Source organism: Cavia porcellus, unplaced genomic scaffold, assembly GCF_034190915.1.
Source record: "Cavia porcellus strain 051 isolate PalLab524CR breed Dunkin Hartley unplaced genomic scaffold, mCavPor4.1 scaffold_16, whole genome shotgun sequence".
Taxonomy (NCBI): Eukaryota; Metazoa; Chordata; class Mammalia; order Rodentia; family Caviidae; genus Cavia; species Cavia porcellus.
In genome coordinates, this window is record NW_026947499.1 from 842,864 (window position 1) to 860,899 (window position 18,036).

At 54.9% G+C, this 18,036-nt stretch overlaps 2 protein-coding genes across 15 annotated transcripts in view; both read right to left on the reverse strand.

Moving 5' to 3' along the window:
• Nucleotides 1-7,818, reverse strand: part of Ep400 (E1A binding protein p400) — a 103,596-nt gene extending 95,778 nt beyond the window's left edge. For 11 of the 13 annotated variants that reach the window (XM_063225438.1, XM_063225436.1, XM_063225441.1 and 8 more), the window contains exon 1: nucleotides 7,664-7,818. The gene's annotated coding sequence lies outside the window, so the exon portion shown is untranslated. Of the gene's footprint in view, nucleotides 1-7,426; nucleotides 7,448-7,663 lie in introns of those variants that run through there. The other 2 variants (XM_063225431.1, XM_063225430.1) reach the window with 2 other exon arrangements.
• A 1,855-nt stretch (nucleotides 7,819-9,673) lies between these two features.
• Nucleotides 9,674-17,040, reverse strand: Pus1 (pseudouridine synthase 1). 2 transcript variants are annotated; one of them, XM_013149055.3, is made up of 6 exons: nucleotides 16,888-17,040; nucleotides 16,174-16,384; nucleotides 14,322-14,459; nucleotides 12,574-12,676; nucleotides 10,298-11,001; nucleotides 9,674-9,950 (listed from the first exon to the last, which is right to left on the reverse strand). In XM_013149055.3, the coding sequence occupies exons 2-6, from the start codon at nucleotides 16,372-16,374 to the stop codon at nucleotides 9,909-9,911; spliced, it is 1,188 nt and encodes a 395-aa protein (XP_013004509.1). In that variant the 5' UTR covers nucleotides 16,375-16,384; nucleotides 16,888-17,040; the 3' UTR covers nucleotides 9,674-9,908. The 2 variants fall into 2 exon arrangements, with proteins under 2 accessions (XP_013004509.1, XP_003461214.1); XM_003461166.5 differs by lacking the exon at nucleotides 16,888-17,040 and adding an exon at nucleotides 16,558-16,865.
• Nucleotides 17,041-18,036: the final 996 nt, after the last annotated feature.

Consider the following 18,036-nt stretch of genomic DNA (forward strand, 5'->3'; position numbering starts at 1 on the left):
CTCAGCTGTGCCCCAGACCCTCAGGCATCAGATTCTCACAGGGAAGTAAAACCTAGATCCTTGCAAGCACAGGTTGCAGCAAGAGCCATGCAGGAGGCGGAGCACAAGTGGCACTGTGAGACAGCAGAATGAGGGGCTGGAAGCGGCTGAGCACAAAAAAAGCTTCACTGCTAGTCTGCTGCTCACTTCCTGCTGTGAGGCTGGCTCCCAACAGGCCATGACTGGTACCAAGCCAAGGCCCAGAGCCTGGACACCACTGCTCTGTAGTGTCCCATTCACTGTGCAAAGACAGGATTTCATTCTTTTTATGGTTGAATACTCCTCCACTGTAGAGACAGACTCACACTCTCTCTCTTGCTCTTGCTTTCTTTATCCATTTCTCCATTAATAAGTACTTGAACTGGATTCCATATGTGGGTTATGGTTGACTACCATCACAATAAACATGGGTAGGGGCTGGGGATTTAGCTCAGTGGCATAAGCACCTGCCTTGCAAGCAGGCAGTCGTGAGTTCGATCCCTAGTACCGATAAAAAAAATTTTAAAAAAAGAAAGAAAGAAAACAATAACAGGAGTTTTCAGGTCTCTTTGATATACTGACTTCATTTCCTTTGGATATAACTCAGCAAGGGTTTGCTCCATCATGTGGCACTTCCACTTTTAGGTTCAATTTAGTTTCTGTTGCCATTTTGTGGTACCACAGATGAAACCTAGGACTTCATGCATGCCAGAAAAGTACTGTACCACTGAGCTACCCAACCCCTATTTGATTCTGGAGATTAAACTCACGACCTCGTGCTGACCAGGCAGGCACTTACGCCACTGAACTAAACCCCCAGCCCCAACCTCCATTTGTAGTTGTTTTGTTTTTGTTTGTTTGGTGCAATAATGGGGACTGAACTCAGAGTCTTCATCTCTCCATACCCTTATCAGCATTTGTCTTTTCAAGGTTTTTTGTTTGTTCTACTTTTTGGGTAACAGCAAGTCTAACAAGGCTGGATGATATCTCAGTGTGTCAAGAAAGGCAAAAAAGGGGCTGGGGATTTAGCTCAGCGGCATAAGTGCCTGCCTTGCAAGCAGGCATTCGTGAGTTCAATCCCTGGTACCAATAAAAACAAAAAAGACCAAAAAAAAAAAGGCAAAAAGGATGAAGTTCACCAGGGGAACGGTGTTCCCACTAGCCTAACAGGGACCTGGGGCTCTCAGCTGCTCAGTATTTATGGCTGATATTGGGCCACCATGGTCCCACTTTATGGGAAAGCTGCCCAGGGAGAGCCAGACCAGGGACTGAACCCCTGCAGCAAGGCACTGGCACCTCAAGGCCTTGCCCTCCACCAACCCATACCCAAGGCCAGCCACATGAGACCCTCCCTGCCTTTCCCTATAGGCAGCTTCATCCTCAGAGCTGCTTTATCCCTGCATCCCTGGAAAGAAATCTGACACCAAACAACAGCATAACCACCTCTGACTCAGGAAATTTAAAGCAAACAAGGGTAAACATTTATTTAGTTATATTTTATTTTTGGTATCGTGGATGGAACTCAAGATCTCTCGCTTGCCAGGCAGGCACTTACATCACTGAGCTAAATCCCCGGCCCCCAGCTTAAACATTTAAAACAATACTTTCACTTTCTACTGTATCAGAACATTTTTTAAAAGTTGGGTAGTCCCACTGTGGTGGCATATGCCAGTAATTCCAGCATTATGAGAGGCCAAAGCAGGCGAACTGCAAGTTCACACCCAGCCTGGGCAACTTTATGATTTAGACCCTGTTTGAAAATAAAGCATTAAAAGGGTTGGGTATATGGCTTAGCGTAAAAGCTGGAGTTCAACCCCCGCTACTGCTAAAAAAAAGAAAAAAAGGTGGATCTGTGATAAAGCAGGGATGGGAAGTGTTTAGACTTTTCTTAAGCAAAATAGGCAGAGTTCACAATAAAATTCTATCCATCTGGGTGTATCTTTGAAAGTTTTCCTTAAAAAAAGAAAAGTTGGAAATGGTAGCGCACCTCTGTAATCCCAACAGGTGGGAGGCTGAGGCAGGAGTATCAAACAGTCTGAGGCCAGCCTGGGCTACACAGTAAGTTTAAAGTGAGTCCTGACATAGCAAGGCCCTGTCTCAAAAACAAAAAAACAAAATAAACAAAAAACAACAACAAAAATTCTGTATAAGATGGTAGAACCAAGAGGGGCATGGTGGCTCATGCCTTTAATCCATCACTCAGGAGGCTGGGGCAGTAGGATCATTGCAAGTTCGAGACCAGCCTGGGTTACAAAGTGAGCTCAAGGCGAGCCTGAACTTCAGAGGGACCCTGTATCCAAAAAAAAAAAAAAAAAAGATGGTAGAACCAGAGCCAAGCGTGGTAACTGTAACCCCAGCACACAGGAGGCTGAGGCAAGATCTCTGCAAGTTCAAAGTCAGCCTGGGTTACATATAGTGAGTTCAAGGGCAGCCTGAACTATACATTGATAGGAGCCATTCTTACTCCACAATCTTTCTACTCCCCAAAATCTCCCTCCCCTTGCTATGTCCCAGTCCTCTCTCCTTCATCTGACACCTTTGCGACAACATGCTGATCTCTGCCTTCCACAACCCTCTGGAGAGGCCAAACTAGATCCTCCCATATATCCCCAGGAGATCTAATTTATCTCAAATGTTCTAAATCCACAGGACTACAACCAAGGTGGAGTGGCCCCTATCTGGTCTACTTGGCTAACCCCTACAGCGATCAAAGTTGCTAGACTGCCATCCTGGTTTCACATCACTCAGGCTAAGAGGTGCCCTCCCAGCCCTAACTCTGATCATTCTGAGTGGTCATCTCATCTTCTGTCGCCCACCCGTCTCCGTTTCACAAAGGCCTCGTAGCCACAGTTATCAGACTAAGTCGTGCTTTGTTATCCACTTTAGTTCCTAATTTCTTACGTTCTATTAATGATCATTTTTATAGCAGGACTCTTGACAGTCTTTCCTAAAGACTCCCATATCATGTGTAAGATCATCTTCATAATGTTCTATGTGCTGACTGTCGTAGTTCTGTCTACCCTCAGCTGTCTGGCTAAATGTGACATCCCTGAAAGCCTAAGCCCTTACCTTCTGTATACTGGTACAGCCACCGCCTTCCCTACTCCCCCTATTTTTTCCAGTTCAACTCTTGGACCAGAGACAAGTTTTACACACCTACCCTCTTAACTTTTATGCTTTCAGATGGGGGAGTAATCACCTCTCATAACATCACTCCTCCTAACCTCACACTTAATTTTCAGAATTCTACCTCACCGTGACAATGATCCTACCTCGTCATCCTGATATAATGACATGTCTAAATCAAAGGCACTTTTCCTCTACCTCACGTGGGTCCTTAAATATGACAGTGCCATGCCTCCTCATAACATCTTGTCTCTGTTTTTTCAGTCTAACATATATGCATTCACCAGTGAAGTTGTCCTGGCTAAAACACCTGGCACCAGCTTCTACATGGGCATCAACTGTCATCCTGTTGACTCTCCTTGACCCCAGTACAGCGCCCTCTGCCAGCAGGAAGCAGTTAAAGAGAGAAATCTTTGCCCCTTTTCATAATAATAATCATAAGACGAGATATGAAAGGGTTTTGGCCCAGACAGGACACTGTAGCCGGTAAAGCCAAGGAGCTCCTATCCCCCCCCCCCAGGGATTTACCTGTGACTCTATCTCCCCCCACCCTTAGGAATCTGCCCCTGGCGCCAAACGTGTGCCAATGAGGTACCTGTGCATCTCTAAAGGCCCTAGGGCACTATCCTAAGCTTAGGCTATTTATATACCCCCCACGCCACGTGTTCGCCAGAGAGAAAGCTGGACTCCAGCGGTCAGGGGTGTCGGTTCTCTCTCTCTGTGTTCTCAGAATAAAGGCCTCTTTTGTTTTATACTTCTCATCTTTTGGAAATAATGCTATCATACATGACACTCTGCATCCAACAAATAAATAAATACATAAACAAATAAGTAAATAAGATGATAGGAACAGATGCTGCATACCAGCAAGCTTAAGAGTTCAAAACAGAAGACCTACATACTAACAAAACATTCACTCTCTCCTACCCTAGGGCAGGATACCAAGGTTCTATACCAGTTCCTAAAATACATGGGTTCCAAATGCTGAAAGGTGGGTGACGGTGAATTACAGAATTACACCACTTATTATCACATAAACTTGCCTAGTAGATGGTATCGAGGACAACAGAATGGCCTGGACTAAGTTCTTCAGTGTTCCTTCTGAGTTAATTAACAGGCTATGGGGGTTAAGGGTGGGCAACAGAGGGTGAATACGATCAAAATACACTCTATAGGCCAGTGGCACACGCCTATAATCCCAGCACTCAGAGACTGAGGCAAAAGGATCATTGCGAGTTGCAGGACAGAGTGGGCTACACGGTGAGACCCTGTTTCCAAAAAAAAAAAAAAAAAAACCCACTATACACATTGAAAGCACCCCACACAACGTGAAACTGTAGGATGGTATGGTTCAGGAGTTGTGGGGGGTTAAAGTACGTTCTATACAGGCACTATAATATCCCAAAAGGAAACCAATTATTCTGTAGTAACTAATATGCACTAATAAAAATGCGGGGTAGGAAAAAAAGCTATAGGCTCAAGGTCTAAAATCATGAGGTGCAGTGCTGAGGATATAGGTTAGTGGTACAGCACTTGCCTAGCATGTACAAGGCCCTGCGTCCGCCCCCCCCCCCCCGTTACCACCACCCTCCAAAAAACGTAACAACACTTTTTGAGCCCTTAACCTCATGGACCAAAGCCCATTCCTCCTTCAGACCGAGAAGGATCCTCTTTAGCTTGGAGTGAAGCACAGGAAAACTGAAGAATGCTTCTGTACCACCCACAGTGCCTCTCAATTTGCCACTGTTTCCTCAGGAATGTTTCTAGACGTTTTTCTAACCACCCTCACCATGAAGTTGTAACAACACTGAGAAACAAGCCATTATGGATCACCTAAGATTCTTTTGCTTTCTCCCAAGGACTGATTTTCACTTTCCCAGGGGATATCACCCTCACTCAGAGCACATTTGCTGACATACAGAAAGAAACCTGCTAAAAACTGGTTGGTCCTACAGAGGAGGTCACATGGAATGAGAAATGGCAGAGGTGCCCTGGAATCTCTGTAGAACACTGCATTGCTTGCACATCATTCAAAGTGGATCATTCATACATTACTTTACAACAGAAAAAACTGGAAACAAACCACAGAGTGGGTGAACAAACTACACAGATGGGCCATACCCACACTCTGGACCACTACTGCGATGAAAGCAACAAACTACTGTCACTCAGCAGCCTAGGTAACACTGTCACACCCTGGGCCCAAAGATGACAAACAGCTATAGTGCCGAGGGCCAGTGGGAGAGGGAACTGCTGAGTGAGACGGCAATTTGGGGAATGAGGAACCATATTTAGCCTGATGATAATAAAATTACACAGCATTTGTCAAAATTCTCATTCGATACCAAAGAAACACTACTATATGTTTTCAATGTTTTACAATCCAAGATGATAAAACCTGCTCTTGCACCAACATACATGATTTTAAGATTTATTTTTACAATAAAACACAACAAAATATCCAGTTATTGGAAATGAGACAGAAACTATGGAGGGGTCAGGGTTGTGCATTTTGGCCAAAAGATGCTACATTCACAAGAAGGCAGTAGGAAAAGATGGCTCCAGAGGCAACAGGTACATGAGCTCTACTGGACAGGGCTCAGGAGGGAAGCCTAGCCTGGCCCACCACTGTTTCACCTTGGCCAGAGACTAAAACGTCCCACCAGACACACAGGTTTACCCAGCAACTGGCCACCAACCACGAAGTATTCTAGCCCTAAAACAAACCATGGAGTCTAGGAGGGAAGAAAACAGTCTAGAAGCAGCTTCTAGTTGTGGGCACTGGCAAATGAGCTGATCAGACAAGGATGGAGCCCTTCCAGATAAAACGACTAACACATGACGGGCCGAGGGTGCAAGAGGAGGATGGGAGATCTGCCTGCAGGAAACAGCACAATGGTCAGACCTGGGGCTGGTCCACAAGGAAGCCCCACGCGTCCTGGGTGGGACGCCAAGCCTACAAGTCCACACCCCAGGATGAGAAGAACACAGGCCCAGCAGCTCAGTCTTTCCTCCAACTAAGCAAGCACTCCGCCTTCAGCTGGACCACATGCTCCTCACCACGTCCCCTCAGACGTGCCCCAGCGGGACAGTCCTGGCCTTCCAACAGCAGGCTTTTTTTTTTTTTTTGGGGGGGGGGTACTGGGGATTGAACTTACGACCTCAAAGTTTGCCAAGCAGGCACTTATGCCGCTGAGCTAAATCCCCAGCCCTAACAGCAGGGTTCTAACTCAAGAGCACATCAGGTGTCTCAAAAAGACACCCACACACACACACACACACACACACACCAGATTAATCTTTACTAACCTATCTGTATGTGGAGGTTCCCACCAAATCCTCCTGGAAATCGTTTTTCTTTTGTTTTCTTTCATCTTTTTGAGACAAGGTCTCGCTATGCAGTTCAGGCTGGCCTTGAGCTCACTCTGTAGCCCAGACTGGTCTTGAATTCGCAAGGATCATGCTGCCTCAGCCTACCAAGTGCTGGAATGATTACAGGCGTGCGCCCCCACCCAGTTTTCATTAATATCCTTATACTACAGATATCAGTTGGAGCACTCACTACAGCCGAGACTGACTCACTGAGAATGTAACAGAGCCTAAGGAGTGGGAAAATCGGGCTACATATGACGGGTACTAAGCGCGACAGAACAGGAGGAACGCGGCACGGAGGAGACCCCCAGGACAGCGACCCGGCAGAAGCAAAGCGAGCCTGGGGTGGGGCAAGGGGCCGCGAGGCGGCGCAAAGGAGCCACCGCACGGGAGGTCGGAGGGCTCCGGGCGGAAGAGCTAGGACCCGCACCTCCCGCGGCGGCGGCGGCTCTGAGCACGCAGCGGCTGGCGCTCACCACCCGAAGCCCCATCACAAGGCCCGTGCATTTCGGTTTTTGTTTCGCCTGTTTTTCTGCAGGGCTAGGATGGAGCCCGAGGCCTCGCCTGGGAAACCCCACCGTGGTGCCACACCCCCGGCCCCGAGAGTCCCGCGCGACGCGAAGGACGCCGGGCTGCACGCCCGGGCGGGGACCCGGATTGGGCGCTGGACCGAGCGACGAGGGCCAGGGTCGCGCTGAGGCGGGCCCGCGAGAGGCCACTCAGGGAGCCGCGAGCCCGGCGCAGGATCTGGGCCCGCAAAGGCCCAGCTACGATCCGGCCGCGTCCTCTCGCCCGGAGGGGCGGCGGCGCGGGAGGCCGAAAGGGGGAGGGCGCTCGAGCCCGGGACGGCGGCACGGCGAGACCCGAACCCAAACAGCGCGCAAACCCCCGCCCGTGGCGTCACGTTTACCCCAGCCGGGCACAGCGCGCGAGTCCCGCAGAGACCAAGAGCCACCTCCTGGCAGCGGTCCCGGCCACTGAGAACACAGAGGCGCCCGGACGCGGCCCCGCCGCCCGCGACAAAGCGCCGCCGCGGCCTGCTCCCGACGCGACCCGGCGGCCGGGCTGAGGGGCCGCCGCGAGAGCCCGCCGGGCCCGGCCCGGCCCGACGCCCAGACGCCGCCCTGCCGCCGCCGCCGCCACTCACCGTGGCCTCCAGGCCGCGCTCCGCCGCGTCGGGACGGCGGGAGGCTCGAGCGCTCCTCAGCCGCTCGGCGCATCCGGGTCCGGGCGCAGGAAGCGGCAGCGCGGCGGCTACGGCAAGCAGGAGGGACGCGCGGTGCCCAAGTCGGGTGCGGCCTCCTGCCGCGAGAGGGCGCCAGACGCCACCCGGCCTGGACGCTGGGGCCCGGGCCGAGGCGGGGCTGAAGGCCAGCGAGGCCGCAGGGCGGCGCTGCAGCAGAGCTGACGGACTCCAGAGGGTTGTGCCGGTGCCTGACTGGAGTGGATTCGCTCGGGCGAATTCGGGCGGACTCAGGCAGCGCGAGCGGAAGGTGTCCAGGGGCCACGTGGTGTAGGTCCGTGGTGGCCGCTCGGAGGCTGGGACAGCATGTTCTCAAGCCCCAGGGTGCAAAACCCAGACACCCACGCGTGCAAAGGGAGGTCGGGAACTGGCATAGCATACAGCAGAGCACTGCTCAGCCAGGAAGGGGACAGACCTGACATGCCACCATGTGAGCCTAGCGAGCGACTGAGGAAAGAGCCACGCGCAGAAAACCACGTGCTACAAAGGCGGACCCACGGGGGCCAGGGGCCAGGGGCCGGGAAGCACAGGGCGCCCGCAAGGTGCAGGTAGTGTGATGTTTGCAGTTTCATGAGTTTACTAAAAGGCCACAGAATTGTACACTTGAGGTTCTGGGGATTTGCACTGAGCTACACCCCCAGTCCTTGGTTAACTTGTAGGATCCTCCTGCCTCAACCTCCCAGACTTCTAAAATAATAGGTGGTGCCAGGACACCCGGTTACTGAATTTAACACGTTAAAAATGTAACTTTTAGGGGCTGGGGATTTAGCTCAGCGGCATAAGCACCTGCCTTGCAAGCAGGCAGTTGTGAGTTCGATCCCTGGTACCGATAAAAAGGAAAAAGGGGGGGGGGTGTAACTTTTAAACCTGAACTTTTAAACCTGATGTGGCCAGCAGACCTGTAACTCCAACACTAGGGAGACTGAGGGAGGAGGACTGCTGTGACTTTAAGGCCAGCCTAACACACAGGGATACCCATCTCAAAAAAAAAAAAAAAAAAAAAGTGTGAATCTTGTGCTGCATATAAAATTAACACTGGTTTTGATTTTTTTGGTCTGTTTTGGTTTTTTGGTACCGAAGATCAAACTCACAACCTCGAGCTTGCCAGGCAGGCACTTAGGCTGCTGAACTAAATCCCCAGTCCCAGTTTTTTGTTTGACTTTTTGAGACAGGGTCACTGTGCAGTTCAGGCTGGCCTTGGGTGCTCACTCTGTAGCCCAGGCTGGTCTCAAACTTGCAAGCATCCTCCTGCCTCAGTGTCCCAAGTGCTGGGATTATAGGAGTGCACCACCATGCCCAGCTTTTAGACCTGTATTTTTAAAAATCATTCTTTAAAAAATAAGTGTACCTAGGCATGGTGGCACATACCTCAATCCCAGGATTCTGGTGGCTGAGGCAGAAAGATTGCCATGTATTTGAGGTCAGCCGGGATTGCATAGTAAAACCCTGTCTCAAAAAAAAAAAAAAAAGCGCAAAACCAGTGTTTTTCACAAGCATGCAGGCTGGCCCATTGTCCCAGCTGCTCCAGAGACTGAGTCAGGAGAACCTGTAGGTCAGGGCCATTCTGGACAGCAGAGCAAAAACAGGTCTCAAAAAATAAGAAAAATGTTGTTTATAAGAGCAGCACAGGCAGAGGGGAGAAAGCAAGTACAGGCCTGAACTGAGAGCGAGGAAGCTGCCTTGGCAGAAGATGAGGCTGCGGGGACACAGGATGAAAGTGCAGAGGTGGAGGAGCACGGGATCGGGCAGAAGCACAGCCTGCATCTGGGCAGGCAATGGGGAGCAGTGGACACCCCAGGGCCCCACCCACTGCCGCCTGGCCCCACCTCAGCCTCCTGTGCTGTGAGCCTGCCTTGTGTTCCAAGCTCTGCAGTGTTCCAACCTCTTGACCAAAAAAACACAAAAAGAAAAAGCTAAATAAACATACATATTTAATAAGAAAATCTCAGCACTCAGGAAGCTGAGACAGGAGGATCACTGCAAGTTGGAGGCCAGCCTGGGCCACCAAGGCCCACACACTGATGCACCGACGAGTAAGGCGGGCTGTCCTGTGACAGACGGCACGGTCCTGAGGTGGTGAAGCTGGCCTGACAGGCAGGCCCAGAATCCTTGGCTCTGGAGTCAAGAGGTTGCTTGCAGTCCCAGGGGCTCAGTCTGTGTCCTGGTCACTGCCATCCATGGAGCTGGGGTCCTGCAGGACAGGGACACAGGAAGGACTGTAGGGCCAGCACTGTCCCACCTGAGGACACTGCCATGAGTCGTCACATTATTACCAGGCCCTGCCTGGAGTCTGTACCTTTCTCATTCTAATATAGTGGGCAATGGAGCCAGGCATGGTAGTACACGCCTGTGATCCCCCTCAGGAGGCTGAGGCAGGAGGATTGCCATGAGTTGAAGATCAGCCTCAACTTCAAGAAAATAAAAACTAAAAGAAAAAAACTGGACAATGGAGCAGGAACCAGGGCAGGGATTGGGGTGTGTGGTCACGGTCAGAGCAGACCCCACCCCACTGTGGCAGCACTGCAAACCCAGCCCTACCTGGATGCCAGAGCCTGCGGCGGCAGCACTGGCAGCGAGCGCGGTGGCACTGAAGTCGTGGACGGGCAGGGTGCTGAGCCACTGGGCCATGGAGCGCTCGTGCCGCTCGGTGCTGATGATGGTGGGGTAGATGTGCTGCTCCTTGAAGGCCGCCACCTGGGCCTCTTCCTGCGCCCAGTCCAGCGGCTCGTGCAGCCCATCCCCACCAAAGCGCTGGTTGTAGGTCTCGAAGTGCACCCGCTCCAGCACCAGGCCGAGCCCCGGTGCCTTGGGCACATCCACCTTCTCCTCGCCCCAGCTGCGCTCCAACACGCTCTCAGGGGCGTAGCCCTTCACGATGGCCACCACCAGCCCTACCATCTTCCGGATCTGGTGCATCATGAAGCTCTGGCCTTTCACCTTGATCACGGCGAACTCCAGGCCCTCGCGCTCGAAGGGCGGCTCACAGTACATCTCCAGCACGTAGCGCCGTGCGCTGGGCTCTCGAGGCCCCTTCTGCGAGGTGAAGTTGTGGAAGTTGTGGGTGCCCTTGTAGCAGGCCAGCAGCCGGTTAACCTGCTGCAGCGTCTCCGCGCTCAAGCGGTACGTCTCGTCCTGCACATCCCGGTCCTTGTGCGCAAAGGCAAAGGTGGGCAGCATGTAGAAGTAGGTCCTGGCGTCACACCTGTTCTTGGAGTTGAAGCCGCCTGTGACCCGCTTCAGCCCTGGGGAGGTCAGGAGATGCTCGAGTAAGCAGGGCCAGGGGCAGAATCCTGGCCTCTGCGTGGGCTGCGCCACTCACCAGCACCCGTGGAGGCCTAGGCTGCACTGGGGGCACGAACCTCTGGACCCACAGGCCAGGCCCGAGTGAACCCCAGATCTCTGACACACACGGTGTGGCAAGACTGGGGCCGAGACACCACCAGCCTCTCTTACCACACCCACAATCATGAGCCACAGGGAGGTGTCCAGAGACCCCTTGGGCCACCAGCCGGAGGCTGTTCTGCAGATACAGTTTCTTGCAGCAACACCTGGACACAACCCCAAAGCCCCTGAACAGAGCCAATTAGACGAGCCCATGGACAGGGGCAAGCAAGCAACTGAGAAGGAAGCCTAGGGCTCCAGCACGGGGGACACTGACTGGGCCATCTGTGGCACACTCAAACCAGGCATCTAGTAGCTCAGGGGGCTGAGGCAGGAGAATTTCGTGTTTGAGGCCAGCCTGGGAAACTCAGGGATACCCTATCAATAAATAAAGGGCTGAGAATGTAGCTCACTGGTATAACACTTGCCTAGCTAAGACCAGGCCCTCAGAACCATCAAATCCTCAGAACCATCAACCAAAAGGGGAGGGAGAAAAACTTATAGGCAGTGCCCCATCTACTGTGTCTGTCTGCACAGATTTCTGGAACAGGCGAGAACTACTGGGCTGAGGGACGACTCGGAGCCCTGCTGGGCATGCACAGAGCCCTGGCTTGCAATCCCAGCACCACGAAAAATGCCCCTGATGGTGGGGCCCAGGAAGCCGCCAGGGCTCGTGCAGGACGAACAGAGTACACACTGAAGCCAGACAGGCTGTACCCGGCTCTGCTGCGAGGCGTCTGCACCCCTCGCAGCCTCTACTTTCCCAGCTCCAGTGGGGCCCGGCACAGGTTCTGTGCACACTGTCCCACCTGTGTGGGCGACTACTCCCTTGGTGTCCTGTCCTGCACTTGACACCCTGGAAGGTTTCTGTGGTCCTGGACACAAGTGCTGCGCAAAGGCTGAAAGTGCAGGCAGAGAGTCCTTCACTGCTGAAGCACCAGGCTGTGTCATGCCATGTCACACTAACCACTGGGGAGCCACGCACATGGAGGCCTGGCTGCACGGCAGCCCTGGGGCCCTGGGCACACCGACTGCACGATCCTGCCCCCAGACATCAAGGAGTCCTCCAAAGGAAGAAGCACGGCCCAGGCAGAGAAGGCAATGTCTGGCTGTGGCGGACACACCTGCCACCCCTGCTCAGGAGGCTGAGACAGGACCCAGAGTTTGAGCCAAGTGTGGACCACATAAGGGAACCTCATCTTGGAAAAAAACCAAAGAGAGGAAAGAACAAAATCGAGCACCATGTCACAACTGAGCTCTGGCCAAGAGGCTTTCTGTGCCCATCTGCTTCACGGCAGGTCCTAAGGATGTGGGAGGTCCTGCCCCTCTCCACCTCCACGTCCCCTGGCACCTTTCGAGGAGTGGGGCCTATGCAACACGTGTCTCCCTGAGGCCCTCGGCCAGGATGCCGCTGTGTGCACCACGAAGCTCACCCAGAACTCGGATGTGGGACGGAAGGTGGCTGTTGATCTTGTCCAGAAGGCCGTCGATCAGCCACACCTTCAGGGACACGACCTGGCCGGCTGCAGACACACCCTGTGGGACAGCAGAGCAGGGAGGTGGATCCCGTTCCTGTGCCTGGCGCATACCAGCCCCCATGCAGGCTCCGCTTCAGGGCTGTCTGGTGGTGAGGGACCAGATGGGACAGAGCCCCACGTGAGCCCTGACTCCCAACAGAAAGGAAGGTGTGACGTCCGCGAAGGGACTCTGAGATAGCATGGGACAGACTCCCAGCACGATGCCTGCAATCCTGGGGGCACAAGAGAGTGACGGGGGCCCACAATGGAGTGATGGGGACTCTGGGTGGGCTGAAGGCTTGGGACTGGATTCAGTCCTTTTATGAGGGGATAAAACCTAACAAAACATTCTTGTTTGCTCAGCCCAGGGCTGGACTCGCCCCTCCTACTCAGTCTCAGCAATTTCTACTCCTTGAGTCTTTCCAAGTTGCAAAAACACAAACAGGGAACAGAACTATCTCGAGGCTGTGGGAGTTGTATGACACGTGCAAAGCAAGGGGCCTCGCTGAAATGCTCCCTCCCTCAGCCAACAGTTACTCTCATCTGCCTTCCAAACAGAGCTGCAAAGGGAAAAATGAAAAAGAGAATGTGGCCAGAAGCCAGGTGTACCAGTGCACACCTGTAACCCCAGCACTCTCCACGCTGAAGCAGGATCACTCTGGGAGTTCGAGGTCAGCGTGGGCTACACAGTGAAGTCAAGGCCAGCCTGGTACACAGTAAGACAGACTCTCAAAAAAAAAAAAAAGTAGTTCAGAGCCACAGCAGCCCCTGTTCCTTCCCGTGGCCCCTCCCCACTGTGGGTGCTGCAGGACGACGGCTCACAACTCACACCTGCCTCCCACTGCCTCTGCAAAGCTGGCGTGGCCTCACCTGGCCTTGGATCAGGACACTGGGTATGAGCCAGGTTTCTGGACAAGAGGCATCATGGCCTGGCACGGTGGTCCTCACCTGGGATCCCAGCCCTCAGTGTGCCCCCCAGAGCTATAGGCTGACACCCCGCTGCCCTGCAGCCCTAGCAGGTCCCTCAGCTGACACAGCTCCAGCCCCAGTGAGCCACCTGCTCACACAGGCCCTTCGGTCCACACTGAGGCCCAGGCTTGTGATGTGGGGGACCTCACCGCCAGACACCCAGCAACCAAGTCCACAGTGGACATGCTAGGCCAGCGTGATGCTGTGCTGAGAGTGGGGAGCATCACTGTAGGATGCACCCGAGAAGTGGACTTTTACACTCAGTGCATGTGGGAATGAACACTTGTGAGGTACACTGGGTTAAAAGAGCTGACTAGGAAAACCAAGTTTACCTCTTCCTTCTTAAATGTGGCTACTAGAAAGAATGCACTAGCACGGTGTGGCTGGCCTTTGTGTCCTCAGTCCCTTCTGCCCTGGGGGGCTGATGTGGCTGGATCTCAAGCAGAGGTCACGGCCACTGCGCTACCTGCAGGAGCCAGGCCGGCGCAGGCCAGTGCTGGCAAACACAGTCCTGCCAGCAGCAGGCACCGGGCTCCAGCTGCCCCTGAGAGGGTCCAGCTCCTGGACTCTGGTCAGGCTTGGCTGACTCCCGCCATTGCCCTCTGTACCCCAGGAGGCCTCACAGATGGATGCTGGGTGTCGAGTAGGCCAGCTCAGCAGGTACCTGCAGAGCTAGGGACAGAGATGCCACCTACCTTGTCAGTGCGGGCACAGCGCTGGAAGGACATCTTCCTCATGTCTTCACCATGATTCTCAGGGATGCAGCCCGCCCGGACCAGTGCGGACACCAAGTCATCTTCAATTGTCTTGAACTGTGAGGACCCCAGGTTCCTCTGCAGAAAAGACCAGACTATTCCACTGCCAGTCTGAGTGATAAAAACCACCAGTCCCTTCCTGCCAAGTGCCCACACCAGGGGCCCAGTGACAGCCACACCAGGCCTGTGTAGCACCCAGGCCCGAACCACTACTCTGCCGGTATCCCCTGCAGGAAACTGCTGGGCAGGCTGGGCTGGCGTCCAGGCCTTTCCTGGACCATCAGCTCTCACAACCACCAGGCAGCCACCCAGAATAAACCATGCCAGGAGAGGACAGCTCTGTCCACAAGACTCCACATCGCACCTTTCAGCCTGGCCTAACAGAACCCAGGGCCCAACCTCAGGGACAGTGACGCCTTGCTGACCTTCCCGGGGGGGGGGGGTGACTGGTAAGGGAGCCTTTCCCAAAGTCCAACTTACAGGCTCTTCCAGTATAAAACCATGAACACTCCTCAAGTGCCGTCAGGAATCTTACCCTGGCTGGGAGCTTCTCACCACCCCCTCTTCCCTAACAAGGAGCTAAGACAAACAGAAGCTGATGAGACACAGAGTTCGAAGACAGCGCCTACGGCACCCATCTTATATAATCAGAATTACTCTCAAAAAAGCCTAAGTTGGGCCAGGGACAGAGCTCAGCAGCACAGTACCTGCCTGGCAAGCACAAAGTCGTGAGTTGAATTCCAGATACCAAAAAAAACGTAAGTCACCCACAGAGTGCAACAGAAGCAGTCTGTCTGCTCCACCTAACCTTTGCGGCTAAATGAGACTAAAACATTTTCTATCCTCTGGTCATCGTCTACCAGCTGCCAGGAAATGAGTCTGATGGCCAGGAGTGGTGGCACATGCCTGTGAGTCCAGCGCTCTGGGAGGCTGAGCAGGAGGAACACAAGTCCCCCAGCATGGGCAACTTAGTGATTTAGTAGGACCCTGTCTCAAGACAAATAATGTAAAGGCCGATGGAAGTAATTTGGTATAAAGGCTCTGTGTTCAGTCCTCAGTACAGCGTTTACTTTCTGAAGGTGAAACAAATGTGAACTATTTTGTTACCAGTGTCATTCATAGGATAAAAACTGTTCATACTCCTAGGCAGATTACACAGTTATCTTCCTAACATTTCAGTGAGCACCTGTTTACAGCAGGGAACTTGGTCCTGTGGGCCATACACACAGAAATTCAAAGAGCATGAAACCTCGGAGACTGAGGCAGGAGGATCCTTGCAAGTCCAAACCAGGAAGGAGGGGGTTCTGCAGGAGGGACCAGAAGAGGAGCAAGGTCCACCTGCTTTGGTGGGCTCCAATGCGGAAAGGGTCCTGTTGGTGCCAGATGCACAATCGAAAGGGTGCCTGCTTGTCCAGGTCTACGTGATGCTCCCCATGTGGGCGGAATCATCCCCCAAAGTATCCTACTAGTAGGCCTGGCTGGCTCAACCTGTCCGGGAGGTACTGCAAGCACTCTCTTGGGACTGATGAAGAATCCAGGCAAATCTGCCTGTTGGCCCAGGGTCACACACGGAACAGGCACGCAGCCAACCCGGGCACCCGTGGGAGACACTTCGGGTGCTGTGCTAACCAAACCCCCCACGGTCTCTCACTAAGCAAGGCTTGATGAAAGCGGCCTGGACTCAAACCTAACCCTTGCCAGCTTGGCCACCAATTCTGCTTCCCCTTTCCTGGGCGGACTCTTCTCTGAGGCCCCCCTGTGAAGCTGGCATTAGCGGGGTGCTGAGTCTCACCTGCATGCCGTGGTAACCCTTCCCCGAGTAGGCCATGAGCAGCACGATCTTGCGCTTGGGCAGCTTTCGCGGCTGCTCCTCGACCTCGCTGCCCCGGACTCTCTTGGGGGGATTCTGCGCCTCCTCCCAGACCCGGGCCCCACGAGCCTTCCTGTCCGACGGGGGCGCGGCCGGCGCGGGGGGCGCCTCCTTCCCCGCCATCAGGGAGAGCCTAGGAGGGAGACACGGCGGGCAGGCGCGCGGGGAGTCAGGCCCCGGAGCCCCGAGCGGCTCAAGCCCACCCCAGCTCCCACCTCCGCTCCTCCACGGGGACCGGACGCTCGGAAAGGCCCCTGCAGGGGGCGGCCGGGGCATGCACTGGGGGGGCTGACGCCCGGTCTTTACCAGCGGGCGCGCAAGCCGGGACGCGCCGTGCACCGTGCCCAGGCTCTCAGCAGCGCGGCCTGCAGGCTAGGGCCGCCCATGTGCAGCGGGGTGCGGGAGCCGGCCCTCGATCTCCCGAACCCCTGGCGTACTCTGACCTCCGACCTCCTCGGGACCCGGTGCCCCTGCCCTACCCGCGACGTCCTGACTCCCGAGTTGACCCCGGACCTGCGGGGCCCTTCCCCTGCCCCTGCCCCTCCCAAGGTGCTGTGCTCGGGAGCCGCGGTCCCGCCCGCGCGTAGGCCCCCAAGGGTCGCCCCGTCCACCCCGCTCAGGGCGCCGCAGACGCACCGAGCCGACCACGTGGGCAGGGCGGAAGAGCGCGCGGACCGGACGGTGGCCGGGCGCAGACAAATGTCCTCTGGCGAGGGGCGGGTTTCCCAGCCGCGCAGCCGTGAACGCCGCGCGCAGAGGTCGGCGCGCGCTCCGAGCTCCCGTGTCGTGACGCGCAGCCGTAGCCGCGCCAAGGCCTCGGGGTGACCTCGTCGTCCGGCCAGCGAGCACGCACTGGACTCTCCACGCGCACCCCGAACCTGCGCCGCACCCAGTCGCTGGGGTGCGGGGTACCCGGACGTCTGCTCCGGGTGGGCGGCCACCTGTGGACTTCCCCCTCAGAAAGTCTCCCTAGACGGACGACAGATCCGAGTCGGCACGGTGCAGGGACTCGTCTCGGGTGACAGCCAACAGTCACAGTGCTGGGGTACGCCAGGGCTAGGTGCCCAGGCGAACGCTGCAACACAGAGCTGCACCCCGATCCACACTACGCCCTGCCGGCTGTCACTGCTCCAGCAGAGTTGGAGCTAGAAATGGAACAAGATGCTGCCCCCACCTGGCATCTCCTGCACGCGGGAAGCTTACCGCACTGCTCTCACTCCCAGAAGGTCTGATGCCTGCACAAGCGGCCCGCAGAGCTCGGCAGCCGGTCCAGTGCCTGCCCTGTACAGGGCCCCTATGACCGACAGCGTCCTCAGTCTACACTCCTTCACCCTTCTCCAGTCGTCTTTTGCATCGCCCTCCAACCCTCCTGCCTCCTTCTGCATAAAGCCTCACCGGCTTTATGCCGGTGCCACTCACCCCTGCTTGCTTGACCAATCTTGAACTGTGGGCAGTGGGACAAGCCTGTTCCAAGCTGGGTAGGGGCAATGCAAAGGCTCTGGGGCAGGAGCATGTGAGCTTCTTCCTGTGGAGCCTTGGGGCAGGACATCCACCTGGAGTCTCCAGTTAGAGAAGCCACAAGGATGCCAGGGGATGCAGGAAGTGCTGGGGACAAAGCTAGGAGCCAGGGGTCAAACCCCTAAGCACCTGACAGGTCACAGGGCCAAGGTAAGGGTGTGGGGTAAGACAGATGAAAGAATCCCATGCCTCCCTGCCAGGGGGCTGCCTCACCTTCACAGGTGCTGCTGCTCACCCCTGTCCCACTGAGGGCAAACCGAGGCAATC